This window comes from Mesoplodon densirostris, chromosome 4, assembly GCF_025265405.1.
Source record: "Mesoplodon densirostris isolate mMesDen1 chromosome 4, mMesDen1 primary haplotype, whole genome shotgun sequence".
NCBI classification, from domain to species: domain Eukaryota; kingdom Metazoa; phylum Chordata; class Mammalia; order Artiodactyla; family Ziphiidae; genus Mesoplodon; species Mesoplodon densirostris.
In genome coordinates this window covers 180,291,873-180,317,697 of record NC_082664.1, presented here as the reverse complement: position 1 = coordinate 180,317,697, position 25,825 = coordinate 180,291,873, and the positions used below count along the sequence as shown (strand labels likewise).

The 25,825-nt window shown below is 40.3% G+C and overlaps 1 protein-coding gene across 3 annotated transcripts in view; it reads right to left on the bottom strand.

Moving 5' to 3' along the window:
• Window positions 1-19,534: 19,534 nt before the first annotated feature.
• Window positions 19,535-25,825, bottom strand: part of SLC39A12 (solute carrier family 39 member 12) — a 72,808-nt gene continuing 66,517 nt past the window's right edge. For all 3 annotated transcript variants that reach the window (XM_060095495.1, XM_060095496.1, XM_060095497.1), the window contains one exon: window positions 19,535-19,663. In XM_060095495.1, coding sequence (XP_059951478.1) covers window positions 19,535-19,663 — 129 coding nt within the window. The remainder of the gene's footprint in view (window positions 19,664-25,825) is intronic.

Here is a 25,825-nt window from a genome sequence, read left to right as displayed (position 1 = left end):
GAAATAAAAAGAAAGGAAAACCTAAAATCCTCATTATAAGCAGATAACATGATACTGTATATAGAAAACACTAAAGACTGCACAAAAACTGCTAGAACTGATAAATGAACTCAGCAAGGTAGCAGGATACAAGACTAACATACAGAAATTGGTTGCATTTCTTTACACTAACAATGAAATATCAGAAAGGGAATGTAAAAAGACAATGCCTTTTACAATCACATAAAAAAATACTTAGGAATAAACGCGACCAACAAGGTGAAAGACATATGATAAGAACTATAAAACATTAATGAAGGAAATTGAGATGATTCAAAGAAATGGAAAGATATCCCATGCTCTTGAACTAGAAGAATTAATATTGTTAAAATGTCCATACTACCCAAAGCAATCTACAGATTTAACACGATCCCTATCAAATTACCCATGACATTTCTTCACAGAACTAGAACAAATATTCCTAAAATTTATATGCCAAAGCAATTCTGAGGAAAAAGAACAAAGCAGGAGTCCTAACTCCCCCACGCTTCAGACAATATGACAAAGCTACAGTAATCAAAACAGCATGGTATTAACACAAAAACAGACATATGGATCAATGGAACAGAATAGAGAGCCCAGAAATAAACCCAGACACCTATGGTCAATTAATCTTTGACAGAAGAGGTAAGAATATACAACAGAGAAAAGACAGTCTCTTGAGCAAGTGATGTTGGGAAAGTTGGACAGCCACATGTAAATAAATCAATGAAGTTAGAACACACCTTCACACTATACACAAAAATAAACTCAAAATGGCTTAAAGACTTCAATATAAGACATGACACCATAAAACTCTTAGAAGAGAACATAGGCAAAACATTCTCTGACATAAATCGTACCGATGTTTTCTTAGGTCAGTCTCCCAAGGCAATAGAAATAAAAGCAAAAATAAACAAATGGGATATAATCAAGCTTACAAGGTTTTGCACAGCAAAGGAAACCATAAGCAAAATGAAAAGTCAACCTACGGATTAGGAGAAAATATTAGCAAATGATGTGACTGACAAGGGCTTAATTTCCAAAATATACAAACAGCTCATACAACTCAACAACAACAACAAAAACCAATTGAAAAATGGGCATAAGATCTAAATAGACATTTCTCCAAAGAAAACATACAGATGACCAATAGGCTCGTGAAAAGATGCTCAACATCGTTAATTATTAGAGAAATGTAAATCAAAACTATAATGAGGTACCATCTCACACTGGTCAGAATGGCCATCGTTAAAATGTCTACAAATAACAAACGCTGGAGAGGGTGTGGAGAAAGGGAACCCTCCTATACTGTTGGTAGGAATGTAAATTGGTGCAGGAACTATGGAAAACAGTCTGGAGGTTCCTCAAAAACTAAAAATAGAGTTGCCATATGATCCTGCAATCCCATTCCTGGGTATATATTCGACAAAACTATAATTTAAAAAGATGCATGCACCTCAATGTTCATTGCAGCACTATTTACAATAGCTAAGACATGGAAGTAACCTAAATGTCCATTGACAGATGAATGGATAAAGAAGATGTGGTGTGTGTATGTATATATATATATATATATATAAAATGGAAATCTACTCAGCTACCAAAAAGAATGAAATAATGTCATATGCAGCAGCATGGATGGACCTAGAGATTATCATATTAAATGAAGTAAGTCAGAAATAGAAAGACAAATACCATATGATATCACTTATATGTAGAATCTAAAATATGACACAAATGAACATATCTATGAAATGGAAACAGACTCACAGACATAGAGAACAGACTTGTGGTTGCCAAGGGGGTGGCGGGGAGGGATGGAGTGGGAGTTTGGGATGAGCAGATGCAAACTAGCATATACAGGATGGATAAACAACAAGGTCCTACTGTATAGCACAGGGAAGTATATTCAATATCATGTGATAAACCATAATGGAAAAGAATATGAAAAACAATGTATATGTTTATATATATATATATATATATATATATATATATATATATATGACTGAATCCCTTTTCTGTACAATAGAAATTAACACAACATTGTAAATCAACTATATTTCATTTAAATAAATAAATAAATGAAGAGAATCGGTCATTGACTTGTTATCACAGCCTTTTTGGAAAAAGGTGTCTTAGTCTGCTTGTGATGTTGTAGCAAAATACCATAAACTGGGTGGCTTATAAACAACAGAAATTGATTTCTCACTGTTCTGGAGATTGGGAAGTCCAAGCCCAAGATGCCGGCAGATTTGGTGTTTGGTGAGGGACCACTTCCTGGTTTGTAGATGGCGCCTTCTCGCTGTGTCCTCACATGGTGGGAGGGGCAAGGGAGCTCTCTGGGGTCTCTTTTATAAGGGCACTAACCCCATTCATGAGGGCTCCACTCTCACGAGCTAATCACCTCCCTACCTCCAAATATTATCACTTTGAGGATCGGGATTTCAACATATGAATTTGGAGGGGGGAGGCAAACAACATTCAGTCTGTAGCACAAGTCTAATAATCTTTATCCACCTTGTAACATTGTTAGAATATTAACAAAAATAATTTTTAAATAATTCACAAAAAAGAGACTCATGCTTGTACACCTATGGGTAAATACTTCAGATGTCTTAATTTGTTATCCCATCCAAAAAGTTAGTCTGGCATTTCATTAGATTGGCCTCTTATTTTTTACTCAACAGGTTTCAGATATGGAGGGAGATTTAAAATTTTTGATTGATTCAGTTGCTCATCAAATACTAACTCAATGCCTTTTGTAGATCAGGTAAAGATCAAGCTTCTGGAAATATCCAGATGCATGAGAAAATGCAGAGATAGCTCTCTGGTGGGAAAGAGGGCGATCTCTACTGTAATAAACCACAGAGCCCCAGGAGCCATGATAGAGGTTTGGTGGGAACATAAAAGATGTTGACATCATCCCCCTGGGCTTGGTGAGACCTAGGAGAATGAGGGAAGAACTTGTAGAAGAACTTGTGCCTGAGGCAAGCCAGGCAGAGGGAACCTCCTTGCAGATACACAGAGGTGAGGAAGAGCAAGAGGACGAGGAAAATATGTAAGCAGTCTGATTTGGTTGGTGCCTAAAACACAAAGAAGGAGGAGACAAAAATGCAACAGGAGAAGTAGAAAGAGGACAAATCACAGACAGTCTTTACTCCATGTTAAGTAACTTAGACATTTTCATGGAGGCAATAGGGAGAAACAAAATATTCTTTTCAATTTATTTATTTATTTTTGGCTGTGTTGGGTCTTCGTTGCTGCGCGCAGGTTTTCTCTAGTTGCAGTGAACGGGGGCCACTCTTTGCTGTGGTGCGTGGGCTTCTCACTGTGGTGGCTTTTCTTGTTGTGGAGCACGGGCTGTAGGAGCACGGGCTTCAGTAGTTGTGGCACACGGGCTCAGTAGCTGTGGCTCACAGGCTCTAGAGCGCAGGGTCAGTAGTTGTTGTGCACGGGCCTAGTTGTTCCACGGCATGTGGTATCTTCCTGGACCGGGGATCGAACTCTCGTTCCCTGAATTGGCAGGCGGATTCTTAACCACTGCGCCACCAGGGAAGTCCCACAGACAAAATATTTTGAATAGAGGAATGACTTGATTTGGCGTTTAGACAGTTCATTTTGACAAATTTTTATTTAGAAGCTTTGGGGCAGTAGGCTAAGTTAGAAGAGTACAGAAGTGAACAAGAGCTATCCTTTCACCCTGAAAGACGAAAGTTGAGGGGAAAAGGTAGACAAGGAACGACGTCACTTCAGAACACTTGCTGAGTACTCTGATGCCCTGGATATCTGCAAAAAGAACACCCAGATAGAGTTGGCGAACCCAAAACAGCTCCAAAAATAGGTGGGAAAATGCTTCTCTTTCCTGAGTTGTACATAGTACGTTGGAGTCTTTGCAACACAAGTACATACATTGTCTTTCTTTATTCCTTGCAACAAAATGCCCCTGCACAGGTATCAGCTCCCAGACTTGCTGGGGGGCCTTAGAAGTCATCTAGTTTCATATCTCTTTAATAACAGCCTTCCTCAACTGTTATTAAACCACCCAAGTCAGCTTGTTCCACTGTTGGAAGTAGATATGTTAAAAAAGGTGATTCCTGCATAATATTTCAGAGGTTCCTCTTCCAGTAATGTCTTTCCTGTTCTTTTAACTCTCGTTTGAGGCAGCGTGTGTAACGGGAAAGACCCCAGACCAGAGAATCACAGTGGCTCTGCCATTTACTAGCTGTGTGGTCTTGGGTTAGTTACTTAAACTTTCTGACTCAAGTTTCTCATCTCTAAAATGGTTTAATATGGGACTTACATGATAAGAGAAATATAGGTAAAGCAATAAGCAAGTCCCTTGTATAATAAATTTCAGTAAATAAGAGCTGTTACTATGATGACTAAAACATCATTTCTGGATATGCCTGTGCCCTCGCTTCTTTAAAAACAAAAAACAAAAAACGAAAAACAAGCAAAACTTTCATGAACTCTCTCCAAATGTTGGTCCCAGTATTGAACTCATTACCTGGGTTCATCACAGGTAATATGGTCACAGAATACTGTCTCTCTTGGGTAGCAAAAAATATATATTAGGCAATTTCAGACATTTATTTCCAACTAGTCTCTACAGTAGAGAGCTGAGCTGGGTGACTTAATCCCTAGAAGAGCTTCATCTCTTCCACTTTGGCCTGATAACCAGGTAGTTCTCTGTGCATTTTTTTAAGGGTGATGCATTTAAAACTCCAAATGAGACCCATTTCTTACCCATAATAATCACAGTAGGTGACCTTGTGTATCTAACATTTCACAATTGCTTCCTGGATTGGTCAGAAACTCAAGATGAATAAATAGTTTCTGATTCAAGGTGGTGACGTAGCAGGATCCTGAACTCACCTCCTCCCACAGACACAATGAATCTACAGCTACATAAGGAACGATTTCCTCATGAAAAAAACCCCAAACTAGCTGGGTGACTCCTACACTTTGGACGAATGAGAAGAAAACCCACACGGAAGCGGGTAGGAGGGGCTGAGGCACAGTCTCACCATAAACCCCACCAGCCACACGGTGACAACCCACAGTCAGGAGGAAACTCAGAACCCTGAGCTTCTCCCCAAGGAGCACAGCATTTGACCCCCATATCAGGCACCCAACTCTTCAGACCTGCACCTGAGAGATGAGCCTCCCCGCAAACATCTAGCTTAGAAAGCCAACAGGGCTTGTTCCATGAGACCCGTAGATGACTGCAAACTGAGAAACAACTCTTAAAGGGCTCACATGCTGGGACTCTCACCCCAGGGACCAGGCAGAGGCAGAAACTGAGAGGTGCCCAGACTTTCTACAACAGAGGCTTATTGCTTATTTGTTTATCTTAAAGCATCATCCCAATGGGGCAGGCATCCAATTTAACCGACATTTACAGTTGGCTGAAATACTCTCCAGACAGAGGCCAGCGGCTGCCATCTCCGTGCTCTCCCTCTTCCTCACTCCAGGGGGCCGGTGTCACCCCAAAAGGAGCTTCTCACTTGTGTGGCACCCTCAATTGTGCAACTGCTGCCCGGGAGACTCATCTGCATCTCCTGGCTCTGATGCCCAGTGGCACTTACACTAGTGGGTCCCATAGGATTACAACCAATGGAGAAAGAATTCTCAACCAGCGGACACTCCAGGGACACGGCAGAAAGGCAGCAGATTGGGGTACCCAGTGTCTCTGTGAAAGAGGCCTGTTAGCTTATCCTCAGAGCTGCAGCTGGGGGCTCAGGCTTCTACTCAACACGCATCTGAGGGCGGACTTCAATCCTCTCCAGAGACCTTGGAGGGTGGATTCTATCTCTGCACTTTCCTTCTGTTGTGCTCCAGAGGGCCAGTCTCTCCCAGAGGGGAGCTTGGACACACAGCTGGTGCCCCAGTTTTTCTGGCTACTTCCCAGGGGATGCTCCTTGATCACCTGGGTTGATCACCTGACCAGCAGGGTTTGCATTCATGGGACTGGAACAGATGGGGACAGTTCTTGGCCTCCCCCCACCCCAGGGCACAATGCAGACAGCAGACTGAAACACACCCCCAGTCTTTCTGTGAAAGAGGCCTATTTGCTTGTCTTGAAGCTTTGGCCTGAGTGGAAGGTTTCTGGTTTGGTGCACATCTAGGGGTCTACTGAGGTGCACTCCAGGGATGGAGCCTGGTGGGTACCATCTCTGTGCCCTCCCTCTGCCTCCTTCTCCCTCTGGGTTGCTAGAATCTGTGGAAGAGGACTATTAGTGTATCTTCATTGTTGTGGTCTGAGGGGCAGGGCTCTAATTAAACACAAATCAAGGGGTCAACTACAATCCTCATTAGGGACCAGGGAGGCCAGCAAGTTCCATCCTTGCACCTTCCCTCTGGGCTGCCCCAGCTCATTGGTTCTGTGAAAAAGAAGCTCTGTACACATATGGTGCCCTGGCTTTTGTGTCTGCTGCCCAGGTGGACACATCCACTGAAAGCCTGGCTCTGGTGACCAGTAGGGCTTGTGTTCATGGGTTCAATGGGACAGTAGCAAAGAGAAAATGACAGCTCTTAATTGGCTATCACACCAGTTCTCAGCACACAGGGAGCAGACAGAAACACTCATCTCCCAGTCCTCCTCTGAAAGAGGAATATTTGCATATCTGAAAAGCTGCTGCATGAAGGTCTGGCATCCAATCAGCCTGAATCTAGGTGCTGACTGAGATCTTCCTCTCTGGTAAAATGACAGGTCTCAGCACACCCTCAACTATTGGGAGCCCCTAAAAGTAAAGTAGTCTGCTTAGACAATCACAAAGGTTTGAGACACAACCAAGATCCAGGGCAACATTGAAAAATAAGTTTCATTTCCCACATGAGGCCACTCCTTAAGCCTGAGAAAAGTGACTGTTTTATCTAATGCATCTAATGCAAAGCATTAAAGAAAAAAATGATGACATGGAGGAATATGTTCCAAATGAAAGAACAAGATACAACCTCAGAAAAAGACCTCAATGAAATGGAGATATGTGATTTACCTGATCAAAAGTTCACAATAATTGTCATAAATATACTCACTGAGCTTGAGAGAAGAATGGATGAACAAAGTGAGAATTTCAACAAAGAGATAGAAAATATAAGAAAGTACCAAATAGAAGTCACAGAACTGAAGAATATAATAACTGAAAAATATAATAGCAGAGTTCAACAACAGACCAGATGAAGCAAAAGAAAGGATGAATGAACGTGACAGCAGGGCATTGGAATTCACCCAGTTAGAACAGTGAAAAGAAAAAGGAATGAAAAAGGAGTGAAGACAGCTTACGGGATGTATGGGGCACTATCAAGAAGACCAACATTCACATTATGGGAGACCCAGGAGGAGAAGAGAGAGAGAAAGCAGCAGAAAAATTACTTGAAGAAATAATGGTTCAAAATGTTTCTAACCTGGGAAAGGAAACAGACATCCAGATCCAGGAAGCCTAGGGAGTTCCAAAACAGATGAACTCAAAGAGACCCACACCATGACACATTATAATTAAGTGTCAAAAGTTAAAGACAAAGAGAGAATCTTAAAAGCAGCAAGAGAAAAACAGCTTGTTATAAACAAGGGAACCCCCATAAGACTATCAGCAGATTTTTTTCAGCAGAAATTTTGCAGGCCAGAAGGAAGTGGCATGATATATTTAAAGAGCTAGAACAAAACAAAACACTGTCAAACAAGACTACTCTACCTGACAAAGTTGTTGTTCAGTGTTGAAGGCAAGATAAAATTTTGCAGCCAAGCAAAAGCTAAAGGAATGCATCATCACTAGACCAGCCTTACAAGAATTGTTAAAGGCACTTCTTTAAGCTGAGTAAAAGGGCACCAATTAGGAACAGGAAAACATATGAAGGTACAAATCTCACTGGTAAAGGTAAATATATAGTAAAATTCAAAATAATCTAATGTAAAGGTGGTGTGTTGATGACTTAAAAACTATATGAAGGTTAAAAGACAAAAGTAGTAAAAAAACATAATTACAATAATTTGTTAATGGATACACAGATGTACACTGTGACATCAAAAACATAAAACATGGGTGGGGGAAGTAAAAATGTAGAGCTTTAGAATGCATTCTAACTTAAGCTGTTATCAACTTAATATGGATTGTTACAAATATAAGTTGTTTTATATAAGCTTCATGGTAACCATAATGCAAAAACCAATTGTAGATACACAAAAGATCAAAAGAAAGATACCTAAACTTATCACTACAGAAAATCATCAAATCACAAAGGAAGAGGGCAAGGGAAGAAGAAAGAAACAGAGGAATTAAAAACAGTCAGAAAAGAATTAACAAAATGTCAATAAGTACGGTTGATCCTTGAACAACATGGGGATTAGGGGCACTGACCCTCCACGCAGTCAAAAATCTGCATAAAACGTAGAGTCAGCCATCCATATTTGTGGGTCCTCCACATCCACAGTTCCTCTCTGTCCACAGTTCCACATCCAAGGATTCAACCAACCACAGATCGTGTAGTATTATAGTTTTTCTACTGAAAAAATTCCACATATAAGTGGACCCATACAGTTGAAACCCACATTTTTCAAGGGTCGAATGTACATACCTGTCAATAACTTTACCTGTAAATGGACTAAAATTCTCTAATCAAAAGACACAGAGTGGCTGAATGGATAAAACAACAAGACCCATCTATATGCAGCCTACAGGAGATTCACTTCAGATGTAAGGACACACACAGACTGAAAGTGAAGGGGTGAAAAAAGATATTTCATGCAATGGAAAACAAAAGAAAGCTCAGGCACCTATACAAATAGCAGACAAAATACACTTTAAGACAAAAACGGTAAGAAGAGACAAAGAAGGTCATTATATAATGATAAAGGGGTCAATTCAACAAGAAGATATAACATTTGTAACTATTTACACAACTGACTTAGGAACACCTAAATATATAAAGCAAATATTAACAGACCTAAAGGGAGAAACAGACAGCAATACAATAATAGTAAAGGACTTCAACACCCTACTTTCATCAAATGGATAGATCATTCACACAGAAAATCGGGAAGAAAGTATCAGCCTTAAATGACACGTTAGACAACATGAATTTATCAAACACATACAGAACATTTCATTGAAAAACAACAAAATATACATTCTTCTCCAACATAGATGAAATATTCTCCATAGATGAAATATTCTCCAGGACCATGTGTTAGGCCCGTCTTAATACATTTAAGAATAATGAAATCATATCAAGCATTTTTTCCAATTACAATGGTATGAAACTAGAAATCAATTACAAGAAGAAAACTGAAAATTTTACAAATACGTGAAGGTTAAACAACATGCTACTGAACAACAAATAGGTCAAAGAAGAAATCAAAGAAAATTCAAAAAAATACCTTGAAACAAGTGAGAATGGAAATACCACATACCAAAACTTATGGGATGCAGAAAAGGCAGTTCTAAGAGGGAAGTTCCTAGTGCCTACATAAAGAAACTAGAAAAATATCAGTTAAACCACCTAACCTCATACTTCAAGGAACTAGAAAAAGAAAGACAAATAAATTCCAAAGTTAGTAGAAGGAAAGAAATAACAAGATCAGAGTGGAAATTTCATAGTAAAATAGACACGAAAAGACAACAGAAAATATCAGTGAAACTGTAACAGAGAGAAACAAACCTGACTCCATATTGAATCTATTCCTTTAGCTCTAACTTTTGTGCTCTGTTGCCTGTGCTTAGTCATGCTGGTTCTGCACCTTTCATAAAAGAATGTTGCTTATAACCTGAAATATACAGTCTAGCCCATTCTCAAAGCTCTGACCTTTAAAGGTATAACACTTTTCCATTCATATAGAGACAAAAAGTTGCAGAACAAAGAATAACATTTGTCTTGTTGGAGGTTTATAGAAGCATTGTGACCAGACTTACTTGGACAGCTGCAAGAATAAAGGATTCTGGTACCAAGAAGTTTGCAACAAACAGCCACACTCCCTCCCCTTTCAGCATAAAACAAGCCTGAATTCTAACTTGGGTAAGATAGCTCTCTGGGACACTAGTCTACCGTCTTTTTGACCTGCTGGCTTTCTGAATAAAGTCACTATTCGTTGCCCCAACAATTCATCTCTTGATTTACTGGCCTGTCGTGGGATGAGCAGTAGGAGGTTGGACTCAGTAATAAAACTAAAAGCTGGTTCTTTGAAAAGATAAACACAACTGACAAATCTTTAGCTTGACTCACCAAGAAAAAATGAGAGACAAATCATATAAATAAAATCAGAAATAAAGAAGATATTACAACTGTTATCACAGAAAAACAAAGGATCATAAGAGACTACTATGAATAACTATTGGACAACATTGAAGAAGTGGATAAATTGCTAGAAACATATAACATATCAAGACTGAACCATGAAGAAAAGAATATCTGAACAGACTGATTCCTAGTAAGGAGATTGAATTAGTAATCAAAAACCTTCCAACAAAAAAAGGCCAGGGGCTTCCCTGGTGGCGCAGTGGTTGAGAGTCCGCCTGCCGATGCAGGGGACACGGGTTCGTGCCCCGATCCCGGAAGATCCCACATGCCGTGGAGCGGCTGGGCCCGCGAGCCATGGCCACGGAGCCTGTGTGTCCGGAGCCTGTGCTCCGCAACGGGAGAGGCCACAGCAGTGAGAGGCCCGCGTACAGCAAAAAAAAAAAGGCCAGGACCAGATGGCTTCACTGATGATTCTACCAAACATTTAAAGATGAATTAATATCACTCTTCAAATTCTTCCAAAAAATAGAAGAGGAGGGAACAAACTTTTTTCTCAAGATAAGCATTACTCTGATATGAAAGCCAGACAAGGATGCCACAAGAAAAGAAAATTACAGGCCAATAACCCTGATGAGCATGTACAAGAATCTTCAACAAAATATTAGCAAGTCAAATTCCATAATACATTAAAAGATCATACACCAGCATCAAGTGGGATTAATTCCAGGGATGCAAGGATGGTTAAACAACCACAGATCAATCAATGTGATACATCACATTAACAAAACAAAGAATAAAAACCACACGATCATCCCAACAGATTCAGAAAAAGCACTTGACAAAATTTAACAACCATTTTTTAAAATAAAATCTCTCAACAAAGTGGGTGTAGAGGAAACATACCTAAACATAATTCAGGCCATATATGACAAGCCCAAAACTAACATTATACTCAATGGTGAAAAAGCTAAAAGCTTTTCCTCTAATATTAGGAACAAGACAAGGATGCCTACACTTATCACTTTGTTCAACATAACATTGGAGTCCTAGCCAGAGAAATTAGGCAAAAAAAAAAAAAAAAAAGGAAAGGAATAAAGACAGGAAGGAAGGGAGGAAGGAAGAAAAGGTATCCAAATCAGAAAGGAAGAATTTAAACTGCCACTATTTGCAGACAACATGAGACTACAAAGAGAACACCCTGAAGACTGTTAGAACTAAAAAGTGGATTAAGTACAGTTGCAGGACACAAAATCAACAAAAAAAATCAGTTGCATTTCTACATACTAACAACAAGCTATCAGAAAGAGAAATTAAGAAAGCAATCCCATTTACAATAGCATTAAAAAGACTAAAATATTTAGGGATAAATATAACCAAGGAGGTGAAAGACTTGTACACTGATAACTATAAAATATTGATGAAAGAAACTGAAGATATAAATAAATGGAAAGATACTCCACGGTCATGGATTAGAAGAATTAATATTGTTACAATGTCCATACTACCCAAAACAATCTACAGATCCAATGCAATCTCTATCAAAATTCCAATGTCATTTTTCCCTAGAAATAGAAGGAACAGTCCTAAAATTTGTATAGATCCACAAAAGACCCCGAATAGCTAAAGCAATTGTGAGAAAGAATAAAGCTAGAGGCATCACACTTCCTGATTCCAAACTACTTTACAAAGCTGTAGTAATCAAAACAGTATGGTATTGGCATAAAGACAGACACACAGATCAAAGGAACAGAATAGAGAGCCCAGAAATAAATCCATGCATATAGGGTCAATTAAGTTATGACAAAAATGCCAAGAATATACAATGGGGAAAGGACAGTCTCTTGAATAAACAGTCTGGGAAAACTGGACCACCACATGCAAAAGCATGAAACTGGACCACTATCTTACAAAATACACAAAAATTAACTCAAAATGGATTAAAAACTTGAATGTAAGCCCTGAAACCATAAAACTCCTAGAAGAAAACGTAGGCAATAAGCTCTCTGACATCAGTCTTAGTGATGATTTTTTGGATTTAACACAAAAAGCAAAGGCAACAAAAGCAAAAATAAACAAGTGGAACTACATCAAACTAAAAAGATTCTGCACAGCAAAGGAAACTATCAACAAAATGAAAGTGAACCTGCCAAATGAGAGAAAATATTTGCAAATCATATATCTAATAAAGGATATGATTAGACATTTTCCCAAAGAAGACATATAGATGGCCAACAGGTACATGAAAAGGGGCTCAATATCACTATTAATCATGGAAATGCAAATCAAAACCATAATGAGATATCACCTTACATCTGTTAGAATGGCTATTATTTTTAAAAAATGACAAGTGTTGGTGAGAATGTGGAGAAAGGGGAATCATTGTGCACTGTTGGCTGGAAGGTCAATTGGTACAGTCACTGTGGAAAACAGTATGGAGATTCTTCAAATATCACTACCATATGATCCAAGATTCCACTTCTGGTATTTATGTGAAGGCAACAAAAACACTAACTTAAAAAGATGTCTAGGGACATCCCTGGTGGCCCAGTGGTTAAGAATCCGCCTCAGGGGACACACGTTCGAGCCCTGGTCCGGGAAGATCCCACATGCCGCAGAGCAACTAAGCCTGTGCACCACAACAGCTGAGCCTGCGCTCTACACCCCATGAGCCACAACTACTGAGCTTGCGTGCCACATCTACTGAAGCCCGCCTGCCTACAGCCTGTGCTCCACAACAAGAGAAGCCACCGCAATGAGAAGCCCATGCACTGCAACAAAGAGTAGTCCCCTCTGATGCAACTAGAGAAAGCCCGCGTGCAGCAACGAAGACCCAACACAGCCAAAATTAATTAATTAATTAATTAATTTTTAAAAAAAGATATCTCTACACTCATGTTCACTGCAGCCCTGTTTACAATAACAAAGATACGGAGGCAACCTAAGTGTCCCTGATGGACGAATGGATAAAGAAGATGTGATATATATGTATATACCTATGTACAATGAAATATATTCAGCCATAAGAAAGAATGAAATATTGCCATTTGCAATAAAATGGACTGACTTTGAGGGCAGTACACTAAATGAAAGAGGTCAGACAGAGAAATATAAGTACCATATGATCTCATTTATATGTGAAATCTAAAAACAAAAACAATGAGCTCATAGATACAGAGAGCAGATTAGTGGTTGCTAGAGGCAGGGGGTAAGGGGTGGGCAAAATAGGCAAAGGGTGCCAAACTTTTACTTATAAAATAAATAAGCTATGGGACGTAGTACAGCATGGTGACTATAGTTAATAAAACTGTACTGTGTACTTGAAACTTGCTAAGAGAGTCATCCTAAAAGTTCTCATCACAAGAAATAAAGACGTTGTAACTGCTATGGTGATGGATGCTAACTCGACTTGTTGTGGTGGATTGTTTAGCAATATGCACAAACATTGAATCATTATGTTGTACACCAGAAACTAATAATGTAATATATCAGTTATATTTTAACAAAAAATCCTTAAGCCTAGAAACCTTTTGGAATTTTAGAACTTAAAGAATTCATTTGTTAAATGATGTTAAGTTGTATGAAAATCATAACTTCCATTAAAAAAAAACATGCTGCATAGACTGTAGATCCTCATGGGAAGAAATTAACATGAACAAGAGTAAGCAAAGCCACCTTAAATGACTGAGACCTTAGAGAGGAGAAGGGTTGACTGGGACCAGAGAGGATGGTAAAAATTGTTAAGATTGCTGGACCAGAAGTCTGAGATCTTGAGCTGAGTCCTTGGTCAACTCCTTTACAGAGATAAGAGCTTGGGCTATCATGTAGACTCTCCAAACCTCAATTTTTTCTCTATAGAGGTTGGGTGTTGCAGGGATTGAGGTCACAGATTCTGGAGGCAGCCTGCCTTAGCTCTGTAACCTTGGGCAAGTTAACTGACCCCTCTGGGCCTCAGTTTCTTCATCTGTAAAAGGGGGGATGAAAAGAGTGTTTCACCTATACTTCCAGGGTTCTTAAGAGAATTAAATGAGTCTTATAAAGCACCTTTAATAGTATCTGGCACTTAGTAAGCACTAAAAAAATATTTGCTATTACATCACCATTATAAAATCAAAGAGTTGAATTAAATCTCTGAGGTTGGTTCTTGCACCAGCATCATGGGATGCTGTGGGCTGAGTCTAGGGGCATTCTGTATAGCTATTAAAGGGAAATGCTGAGATCGTGAAACGAAACTAATCCATAAACCAGAAATCCTGGATACTTTCCAAAATTCTGTGTAAAGTCAAGGGTAGGGATGGGAATGGGTGAGAGCCTAGGTGGGTCCCAGCTGGCAGCACCTGTCTCTGTGGGCGGGGGAAGCGGAAGATCTTTCTCTTTTTATATTGGTCAATATGACTAGGGAGATGGAGGGATTTATCATACAAAGAAAGCAAGCCTCTGAGAAGCAAGAGGCTTTGCAAAGCGGGTTAAGCAGCGGTGGGGGGATGCGCTGGGAGGTAGGGGGAAGGTCCGTATGATAAAGTCTGTCTCTGAGACATGAACATTGTGGTAGGGGGAGGGCAGGTGTGCAAGTACATTTCACAGGCCCTTCACATGGGGTAAGATCACTTTGGATTTGGAAAACTCTCTTTGGCTTCTCAAACTTCCTACGATTTCCAGTGGGTTTTGAGATGTGCCTATGGAGGTAAAAGCTTGACCATGGGGGGCTCATTGCCCCCCACACATGGGTGCTAGGGCAGGTAGGAACATCCGCTGGGTGAGTTGGCGCCACTGTCCATGGTCCCCTCGCTGTCCAGGGCGGCTGTGGATACCTCCAGCTGGAGGGCACCTGCCCTGTTTGAACAAGCCAGCACTCCTGAGGGTGATGTATCATGGACCCTGGACTCTTTTCAGAGCTGGTCGCATTCCCTCAGCAGCAGGTGCAACGGGTACATTGGCAACAGGGGCAGTGGGTTGAACTCCTTTGGGCTCTGAATCGATCTCAGCCATGATCTCAGACAGGTTCCTCTCCATCAGCTTCCCTTATTCAACCTCCAGGTCCTTAGAAGTATGATCAGAGTGGAACATAATAGGTTTTGCTTATAGTTAGGGAGTTTGGGATTGACATATACACACTACTATGTATAAGATAGAAAACCAACAAGGACCTGCTGCCTAGCACAGAGAACTCTGCTCAATGTTATGTAACAAACTAAATGGGAAAAATTTTTGAAAAAGAATGGATACATGTATACGTATAACTGAATCACTTTGCTGTACACCTGAAACTAACACAACAGTGTTAATCAACTATGCTCCATATAAAATAAAAAGTTTAAAATAAAGTGAGTGCCTCTGGGTAACAAGAATAAATAAATAAATAAGATAAAGAATAAGAGAGAGGGGCTCACGCTGGGTGTAAGCATTATGACACTTGGAGAGAGGCTTCCCAGAGGAGATGGCAGACTGGGCTCAACCAGAGGGCCCCCCACCAGCTCTCCGGCTCTGGAAATGAGTCAAGGTGAAAAAACAGTAAGGAAATATTTGAGTGACTGGTTTGGAGGCTTGAGTAGAAGATTGTAAAGACATAAAAAGGTTTGACCTCCATTCCCTACCAAGGAAAGACATTTCCATGAGCTGAGGTACAGCCCTGAGAGGTAAACTGTGGAAATGTGATAAAAGAACGGGATACTGATGATGATGATGGTGATGATGATGTTCATTTAATATTTATTGAGCCTTCAGTATTCGCCATGCACTGTGCTTCAGGAGCAGTAAGCATCTCATACTGACCCCACCACAATCTCAGGAGGTAGGGTCTATATTTAGCCCTATTTTACAGAAATAAAAATTGCTCAAAGAAGTTGTAAGTTTATTCAGTGGCATTGCTGGGATTTGAACCAAGATTCCAGTTTAGCGCCTGAATTCTTAATGCACACAAGAGCCCCAACCTGATTGGTCCAGTCTACCCTAGCAACCAGCATCGTCACAATCCAACCCTTCCCCTCCAGCTTCGAAGAGGAAAGGAAGTGGTCAAAGTGCAGTATCCTGAGAGGGGAGTCTTACAGAAAGAGGTACAGTCGCATCTCCAAAGTCTGGCTTCTGGAAGGGGTGGCGGAGGGGTGATCATGGCTGTAATTTATGGGCATATTTATATACACCCTGGTCTTGGTCAGCACGCAACAGTGGAACCACCTTCCCAGGCCCTGAATTCTGCCTCACAGTAACATGATACCAATTCTCCTTTCCTTAAAGAGGGCCCTGTCAGTGGGTGATAGATGTTCAAATAAGAATTCTGTATGACTTGCTCCTTGGTTTTTATTCCTCCGGGAGCATTTCTAGTTCAGTGACTAAAAAACAAATCCATCACCGAGTAGAAATACAGTGGAATCCTAAATTTAGGCCTCCTAAACAGAAATACGCTAACGTTATTGTGAAATCTGGTTTCAAGGAAAACACCACTTACCCCAAAGCTCAGTGAGTAACACATAACTTAGATCACCAAAAGGGATGACCGTGGTCAGCCACCCCAAACTTAGACTCTGTCCATATTTAGAAGGCAAAACGTCGTCATAATATTTTTATCATTACCACTCAATTTTGAGGAAAAGAGAATTTCTATCAATTTTTTAAGATTGCTTGAGGCTGGAGGTCCAGCTCAGGCTGTTGGGTTGCTGATAGGGCTTAACAAACAGCCAGGTATAAGGTAGCCTGGGGGGAGGGGTGGCCAACCTAGAAAGGTACCCGCAGGAGCTGCTACATCCTATTCCCAGGATGACCCTTGCAGATGACCTCTGAGGGCCAGGTCTTTGCTTACAACCGGAGCACACCGGTGCTGGGTTGCAAAATACTCCCTGAAAATGTCCCTCCAAATCCTTCCGACAGCTGTGACTCCTTTTAATCCCTCAACATCCTCGGCACCACCTCAGCCAACGGTCAGATTAAACCCACTCTAGATTAGCAGATGCAAACTAGTATCTACAGGATGGGTAAACAACAAGGTCCTACTGTACAGCACAGGGAACTATACTCAATACTCTGTGATAAACCATCATGGAAAAGAAGATGAAAAAGAATATATATATGTATAACTGAGTCACTTTGCTGTACAGCAGTAATTAACACAACATTGTAAATCAACTAGACTTCAATAAAATTTAAAAAGAAATTAAACCCTGGGCTTCCCTGGTGGAGCAGTGGTTGAGAGTCCGCCTGCCGATGCAGGGGACGCGGGTTCGTGCCCCGGTCTGGGAAGATCCCACATGCCACGGAGCGGCTGGGCCCGTGAGCCATGGCCGCTGAGCCTGCGCGTCCGGAGCCTGTGCTCCGCAACGGGAGAGGCCGCAACAGTGAGAGGCCCGCGAACCGCAGAAAAAAAAAAAAAAAAAAGAAATTCAACCCACTCTAAGTTGAAGGTTACAGAGTAGCTCACATCAAGATGTTTAATTTAGCCAAGCCCCAAGCTACTCTAAACTTGAACTGGGAACAAACTCATCCATCAGAGCTTTTCTAACTAAACTGGCTTAAGTTAAGGCTTCACGCCAAAATCAGAACGTGCTCATAGAAACCCAAACACGGTCGGTGCCAGGTGCTTCTTTTGCGTAAGCTCCACACCACGTCGACCTGTACAAAGGGGCTTTGTTCAGCTACATATTATTCTCCAATAAAAGGACGACAAAGCTCTACGCGTCGGGGCCGCTTACCTTTCAAGGCAAAGAGGAATCAAAGTGCTGCCTGCGAACTCTTCATCCGGTAACTCCCGCGACTGAACCGACGCTCACAAGCAAGGCTGAAAGAGCAGGGGCTTTCAACGCAGGAAACTCAGGTCTAGTGTGAGGCTTGTCGGGCGCTCATCAGCTTAACGGGGCAAGGGTCGTGCGCCTGCTCTTTCATGACGCCAGGTGTGTCTGATCTCCATCACACCAGCGAAGCTCGGGCGGGGGGCGGGGCATCCAATCAGCAGCATCAGCATCAGTATCACCTGGAAGCAGTTCAAAATCAAGCCCCACCGCAGACCTATAGCCTCAGAAACTCTAGGGATGAAGCCCAGCAGTCTACACGGTGAAACATCCTCCATCAGTCCTAATGTCTGCCGAAGTCAGAGCACTATTGCCTTGTCATGAGGCTCCCTTAAACGAAGCTCTAAAGACAAGTGAAGGAGAAACGCCCCTCATTTTGAAATCAAAGAAAGGTTGAAGCAGATTGTGTTTGGGTGCACGTGGCAAAGACTATCTACTGGTAAGTGAGGAAGTAGGAGAGATGTATTTGATGCAGTGCCATGAGTCATTCTGGCAGGAAAATTGGCTTTTTTTCCCCTTGTCAAGATATCTCATTAAAAAATAAGAAAAATAGTAGGCATCTGTTTTCCAAGAAAAATGACTAAAGCCAGAGTTATTTTCTATTTTAATGATTTATCCTAGGTAATCAGGAATGTTGCTTGTACATTTCATGAACTTACCTACTTAAATAATGTTTAGGGTTCTATATTTCCTCAGAAAGAGCATAAAAATATGTTTCACTTAGTAATATTATTCTCATAAACACACTGTTAAATCTGTGACACTTTATGCATTAAATCTACTGCCCGACTCAAGTTTTATGTTAAAATTTTTTGAATTTCATCTTTTGTTTCCAGTTTTCTTTGCCGAGAACAGATTTCCTTTGGTGCTTATAGAGAAGAGTGCTGACACAGTAGCCTTTAAAATTCCCAAGTTTGCTCATTTATGAGCATTTCTGAGCCAGTGGGTCACACTTTCAGGTGAACTATGCTATATTGGTTTTTTTCTTTATCGTTGATTCAGAATCTGACATCCAGTAACAGAAGGTAATACAAACCATCACATTAAAACAAGACTTTATTACATTTGCTTGTAATTTAGTTTGCTTATGGTTTACAATCTCACATACACACAAAAAATATATTATTGACATCAAAGAAGTTACAGCAGATTTTAACCCAACAGACGTCTGTCCACTTCAAATACTACAAACAAACATCCTTTACTAGGGAAAAAATATTTTTTGAAAGTTTACTAGAATTAATTTAGAGCGTATGAGTTACTGAGAAGGTGTGAGTTCCATCACAGTGTTGGAAACTAACAACAAAAATTCATTTAAGTACAACCTGACATTTATACACTATAGAAACAAAACTGCATTATAAAATCAATAAGTTAATGAACTAAAAGACATACACTTCACCTAAGATAAAAATATTTAATTTATAAATCACTATAGAATACAACAAAAGAAACAAAATGATGCCATTGAAATTGATTTTTGAAGGATTTTGAGACTCAACTTATATTTTAATATTTTGTTCATATATAGCCAAGAGTAAAAGGGAAAGCCAACCTAGGGTCAGTCCAAAGTTCTGCAGGAGAAACATCAACCACGGTCGCTGTGTTTGAACATGAGTCATTTCAGGAAGCTAAAAAAAGAATAAAAAACCAGAATAAGATCCAGATATATTCACTGCTGGGAAAAGTTTGGTGGGAAAACATGAGAGACTCTGTTATTCAGAACTTAATAACCTTTCAAATTCCCCAAACAGTTACAAAATGTTTAATACCTACTCTTACCAAAATTCTAAAACATTAGATAAATTAAGCCATTTGATTGTGGTTAGAAGGATCTTAGTGATACCAGTAATCTTAAAATGACAGAGCTATCAACTGAAAGCAAACCCAACTCTTCTTGTTTTTATTTTTGGAAGATGCTTAAATGTGCAATAGATAATAAATGAAAGGTATCATTTTTGATCGTTCTGTTAGGTTTATAAAGTTGCTAAATTCACTGGCTATTACAAAGCATATACTTGTTTCTTCTCAAAATGATGACCAAGGTCTTCCTGACCTTTGGAACAATAAAGGCATCATCTCCTAAGGCTATGTTTTATTCTCAGAGAGAGAAATGGCAACCGCTTTATGTTTGTGAAATGCCGTATGCCATTTAGAGGGAAACGTTCACTCAAGCATCTGTGTGAAGTGCCTCAATGTGTTTGTCTCACATTCTTTCGAATCCCTCACCCTGAGAAGGTCAGAGTGACTATATCTCTCTCATGACAGTCATTTCTGTTGGAGCACAGGCTCAGGTCAACATGGATTGGAGACTGAACTCCGCCTTGGCACTGCTGACATTTGGGGCTAGATAATTCTTCGCTGTGGGAGTTCTCCTGTGTATTGAAGAATGTTTAGCAGCATCCCTGACTTCTATCCACTAGATGTCAGCTGTACATCTGCCCCTAGTCATGACAACCAAGAATGTCTCCAGACATTGTCAAATGTCCCCTGGGGGCTAAAAATCACCTCTGATTGAGAACTACTGGATTCTTTTACCTAGCAAGAGAAAGGTCAAACATATAAAATATGCAAGGGCTTTAGATTTATGGCAGTGGAAAACAGGCTGACGTATTTTTTCATGCCTGTATGGGAGCATCCGGTATATATATACCTTTTCAGATTCTTTTCCCTTATAGGTTATTACAAAATATTGAGTAGAGTTCCCTGTGCTATGCAGTAGGCCCTATTGGTTATCTATTGTATATATAGTCATGTGTACATGTTAATCCCAAACTCCTAATTTATCCCTCCCGCCACCTCCCTTTCCTGGTTGGTAACCATAAGTTTGTTTTCTATGTCTGTGAGCCTCTTTCTGTTTTGTAAATAAGTTCCTTTGTATCATTTTTTTAGATTCCACATATAAGTGATATCATATGGTATTTGTCTTTCTTTGTCTGGCTTACTTCACTTCGTATGATCACCTCTAGGTCCATCCATATTGCTGCAAATGGTATCCCTTGCTTTTTTTTTTTTTAATCAAAATAATTGGCTCTGTGATAACTTGCCACCCATTCAGGGGTACCTTCTAGCAGCTCACCTTTCCCTCGACGCCTTTCAAGATGCTCTGGCAGAAGGTCTTATGTAACATTTACTTTCATTTACATCCATTTTATCATGCCCTTTCTTATATCTTTCCCCCTCTCCTGTTTACTCCTCATAACCCTGTAAGAGGTAAAATTATTAACTTCTTTCAGTTGTGAGGAAACACTGGCTCAAGGAGGATGATGGCTCATCCAAAGGCACACGGACGTGATGTCAGAACCAAGACAAGGAGCCAGGGCATCTCATTATTGTAGAGGATATACAAACACCTACAAAGACCAGCTTTCTCTCTGAAATCCACCTCTATTACGGCCAATACATTTCTAACTAATTAGAAAAAAATAGAAAATGCAAACACTAAAAATGTCCAACTAGGCATAAACTAGCCATTGCATGTGATAAAAATATGTAGTAGAATATACAGATATCACACTGCCTTTGTCATAAAAGACATCACATTACTGATTCTGTTTTTAAGGCAGACACTATGCTCTGGAAAAAAAGCTATAACAGGCTAACTTTGTACACCTACAGAAACAAACAATGAAAATCAACATTTCAAAACACTTTAAGGAGATTTTCACCCTGATATGGAAGCTTTGATCTTAATTTGAGTGGCCTGTCTGAACTTCCCATGTCCATGTGGTTTGGTAAGAAAACCCAGCTAAGCTTGCTTTTGAGACAATACTTGGCCCTCTTTTGGATGACTATGGATGATAATGTGAACCGTAATATCTCTTGGGTACATGCCAAAATACCAGAGAGTTCTGCAGAATGTCTTTCCAAAAGATACAAACATAAAATGCCAAAGCTCAGACCACATCTGATCACAGTATTTCACTTGCTCCAAATCTACCCACATTAAAAAAATTTTTTTATTTATGTTTTATTTATTTATTTTTGGCTGCATTGGGTCTTCGTTGCTGCATGTGGGCTTTCTCTAGTTGCGGCGAGCGGGGGCTACTCTTCATTGTGTGCGGGTTTCTCATTGCGGTGGCTTCTCTTGTTGAGGAGCACAGGCTCTAGGCACGCGGGCTTCAGTAGTTGTGGCGCACGGGCTTCATTGCTCCACAACATGTGGGATCTTCCCGGACCAGGGCTTGAACCCATGTCCCCTGCATTGGCAGGTGGATTCTTAACCACTGCACCACCAGGGAAGTCCTACTCACTTTTTTTTTTTTTTTTTTTTTTTTTTTTGCGGTACGCGGACCTCTCGCTGTTGTGGCCTCTCCCGTTGCGGAGCACAGGCTCCGGACACGCAGGCCCAGCGACCATGGCCCACGGGCCCAGCCGCTCCGTGGCATGTGGGATCCTCTCGGACCGGGGCACGAACCCGTGTCCCCTGCATCGGCAGGCAGACGCTCAACCACTGCGCCACCAGGGAAGTCCCCTACTCACATTTTAAAAATAATTTCAGTCAGAAAATTTTGAAGGAAAATAAAGGTCCATGTGAATTAATTTTCAAGAGCATTTATTATTCTTTTCCTCTTTTTAAAATGCCCAACAAGAGGTTAAATGCCACCATTTTCCCCTGGCTTTCAAGTGAGAAAAGTCCCCTTTTCCTCCAGGGCAATTAAATTCTGTTATTGAACAGTTTTACAGATGTTGATTTATACCCTAAGTCGAGAGCGGTGAAATGATGGATAGAGTGTGTTAACATTGAAGTAAAATGTAGAAAAAAAAGATGAGGAATGTTATTAGTAAAACAGCCTTGCCCAGAGATAGCACTAGGAGAAATGTTCTTTAGATTTCTTCCAGATATTCGGAAACGTTGAAGTAGAAAGTCCTTCCTTTTTAACCTCCATGCTTGGCAAGTTCCTCAAGTCAGATCAGTGAATGTCAAGATATGATAGTCAAAGTGTTGTAATTTTCTGGAAAATAATCTTTAACTAAGATGCAACTCTTTAACATACCACTAAGTTCTTTTTTAAAATTTTCAATCAGGCACAGGAAAGAAATTCCCTGAGATGCACAAAGTCCACATATCGACGGTGATTTTTCTACAGATAATTGTCCTTGCAAGTTCTATTAACTAATTCAGAGGTAGTTATGACGGTCAAGTGCTGAGTAGGATTTCTGAACATTTTAGAAAGTGATAGTAAATGTTTTACACTTGAGTCCATCCTGATAATTGTATCCTTAGTCAAACTGAAGCTTTAAAATGAATGTTCACAGAGAAGCTAGAACACATCAGGAAAGAAAGTGGATAAATACTAATATCATGTACCATGTAGTAATTATATACTAAGGAGGACTTGTCACAAAAAAAGGTGGTCTGTAAAATATCCTCTGAAACTAAGATTCTGTCTCTCCTTCTTGTACATCTAAGGTTCACACTCCCAGGCCATACAAAGACTTCTCTGTCCATTTCCGTTGGTATTCTGAAAATGGTTTCTTGTTGGTGTCATTAAAGATCACTGACTGGATTTTGCAACATTTACCTTCATTGTGGTTCATAAATGTACATGCTAAAAAAGAAATCTCAGTGTCCAATATTTCTATTGATATAATACACTAAAAATTTCATAGGCCTTTCATTATTAACAATGTACAATTCAAATATAGAAATTCAACATTCATTTGTTGCAGACACTTGGTGATCTCGCTTATGAAGGTAAAATAGTAATGCAAATATTTTTCCCCTCTCAGGAATCCATAGCTTTTGGCGTCACCAACTTTCAAGAGAAATAATGTGTTTCTACATTCATGAAGCACAATTAACAACTGGTTTATGCCATCTTCTTTTCAGAGGGACCTTAAAACCCATCGTGCACACTGAGTCGGGTATATATTTGCCTTTGGTAAGAAGAACCATGCTTATTCCTAAGAAATACGATGAGGAAAAAAACCTCAGAAGACTTTTTGTAGGGCGTCCTAATAACGTTTAAACTCTTTAGGGGCACATATGCAATGGGTTGGTCTAACTGTCACATTTGTAAATGGCTTGATTTTGTCCTTGCAGAAGATTCACTTCTAAAAACAAAATGGAAACTTGTTAATGGAAGTCACCATTTGGTTGGCAAATCTGCAATGATCTGTTTGCATGTGCAACTGTATACTTAATAGTTGTGTCACCTACAAATTGGCACTTGCCATCTACCTCTAAGGATTAAATTATGAGCTGCTGCAGCTGCTGACTTTCAACACCTCCTGAAAGGAGTTCCGGGTAGAGATCAGAAATGAGGCACTCTGTGCTCTGGGAAAAACTGGCAGAACAGGTCTTCAGATAATTAGATATTTTCAGGAGACGATTTTATGAGCCCAAATCTTGCATCTCCTCATATCTAGAAAAAACACTAAAATCCTTCATGCTGACATCGGCTCCTCGTGACTAGCTAATCATGAGATTAGCAGAAACCTTCTGCAAACAATATGTGCTTGATTGCATGTACTCCCCCCCTCCACTAAAACCACATATATACTGACCTTCCCCCTACCTCTCTGAAGCAGTTTCTCAGAGCTATCTGGGATGCCGTCTCCTGGGCTATAGTCCTCATTTTGCCCCAATAAAACTTAACTCACAACTCTCACGTTGTGCATTTTTTTCCCACCGACAGTTGAATATCGAAGACTTCTGGATTCTGGTATGGCATGTAAGGAGATTACAAGTCACCAATTCATCCTAACACGTGAAAAACTGAACAAACTCAAAGATTAACAAGCCTTCTCAGATATGTCAGAGAAGTGAGCTCACAGGGCAAACTGCTGGCCTACATATGGAAAGCCAAGAAGACACAGAGAATCACAGTTTACTGTAGCAGAAACCACAAGCAGGAACTTTTGCAGGAACCAGTGACAGGGTAGGGAAACTGGAGCTGTAACTGATGGATCGTTAGAGGCTGAGTGTAGACAAGACTAAGCGTTTTGTAGTGAGGTGGATGGACCTAGAGTCTGTCATACAGAGTGAAGTAAGTCAGAAAGAGAAAGAAAAATACTGTATGCTGATACATATATATGGAATTTAAGGAAAAAAATGTCATGAAGAACCTAGGGGTAAGACGGGAATAAAGACACAGACCTACTAGAGAATAGACTTGAGGCTATGGGGAGGGGGAAGGGTAAGCTGTGACAAAGTGAGAGAGTGGCATGGACATATATACACTACCAAACGTAAAATAGATAGCTAGTGGGAAGCAGCTGCATGGCACAGGGAGATCAGCTCGGTGCTTTGTGACCACCTAGAGGGGTGGGATAGAGAGGGTGGGAAGGAGGGAGATGCAAGAGGGAGGAGATAGGGGAACATATGTATACGTATAACTGATTCACTTTGTTATAAAGCAGAAACTAACATACCATTGTAAAGCAATTATACTCCAATAAAGATGTAAGAAAAAAAAAAAAAAAACTTCAGGGGGAACCAGTCTTAGGGAGGCCTCCCACCCACACACTTTTGTGAATTTTACTGCGAGGAGCTCTACCAGATTCTCACAGTGAATATTGGAGAAAAATGCTGTCAAGCTTCCAGCAAGAGGAGGATTAAAAGAGCCATTTTTTAAATATGCCAGAGCTTTTTGTTATTTTTAACAAAAATCTCCTGCCCTCAGGAGAAACTACTTTACCAGAGCCTAACCTACCTGGGGAAGGGAAGTACCCAACTTTAGCCCCTTTTCAGCCATTCTGTCCCACCTAAGCAGGGAGGGGACAAGAAATCCATGGTCCAGGGGCACAGGCTCACCAACAGATGGAGACCTAATCACAGGCCTATAGAA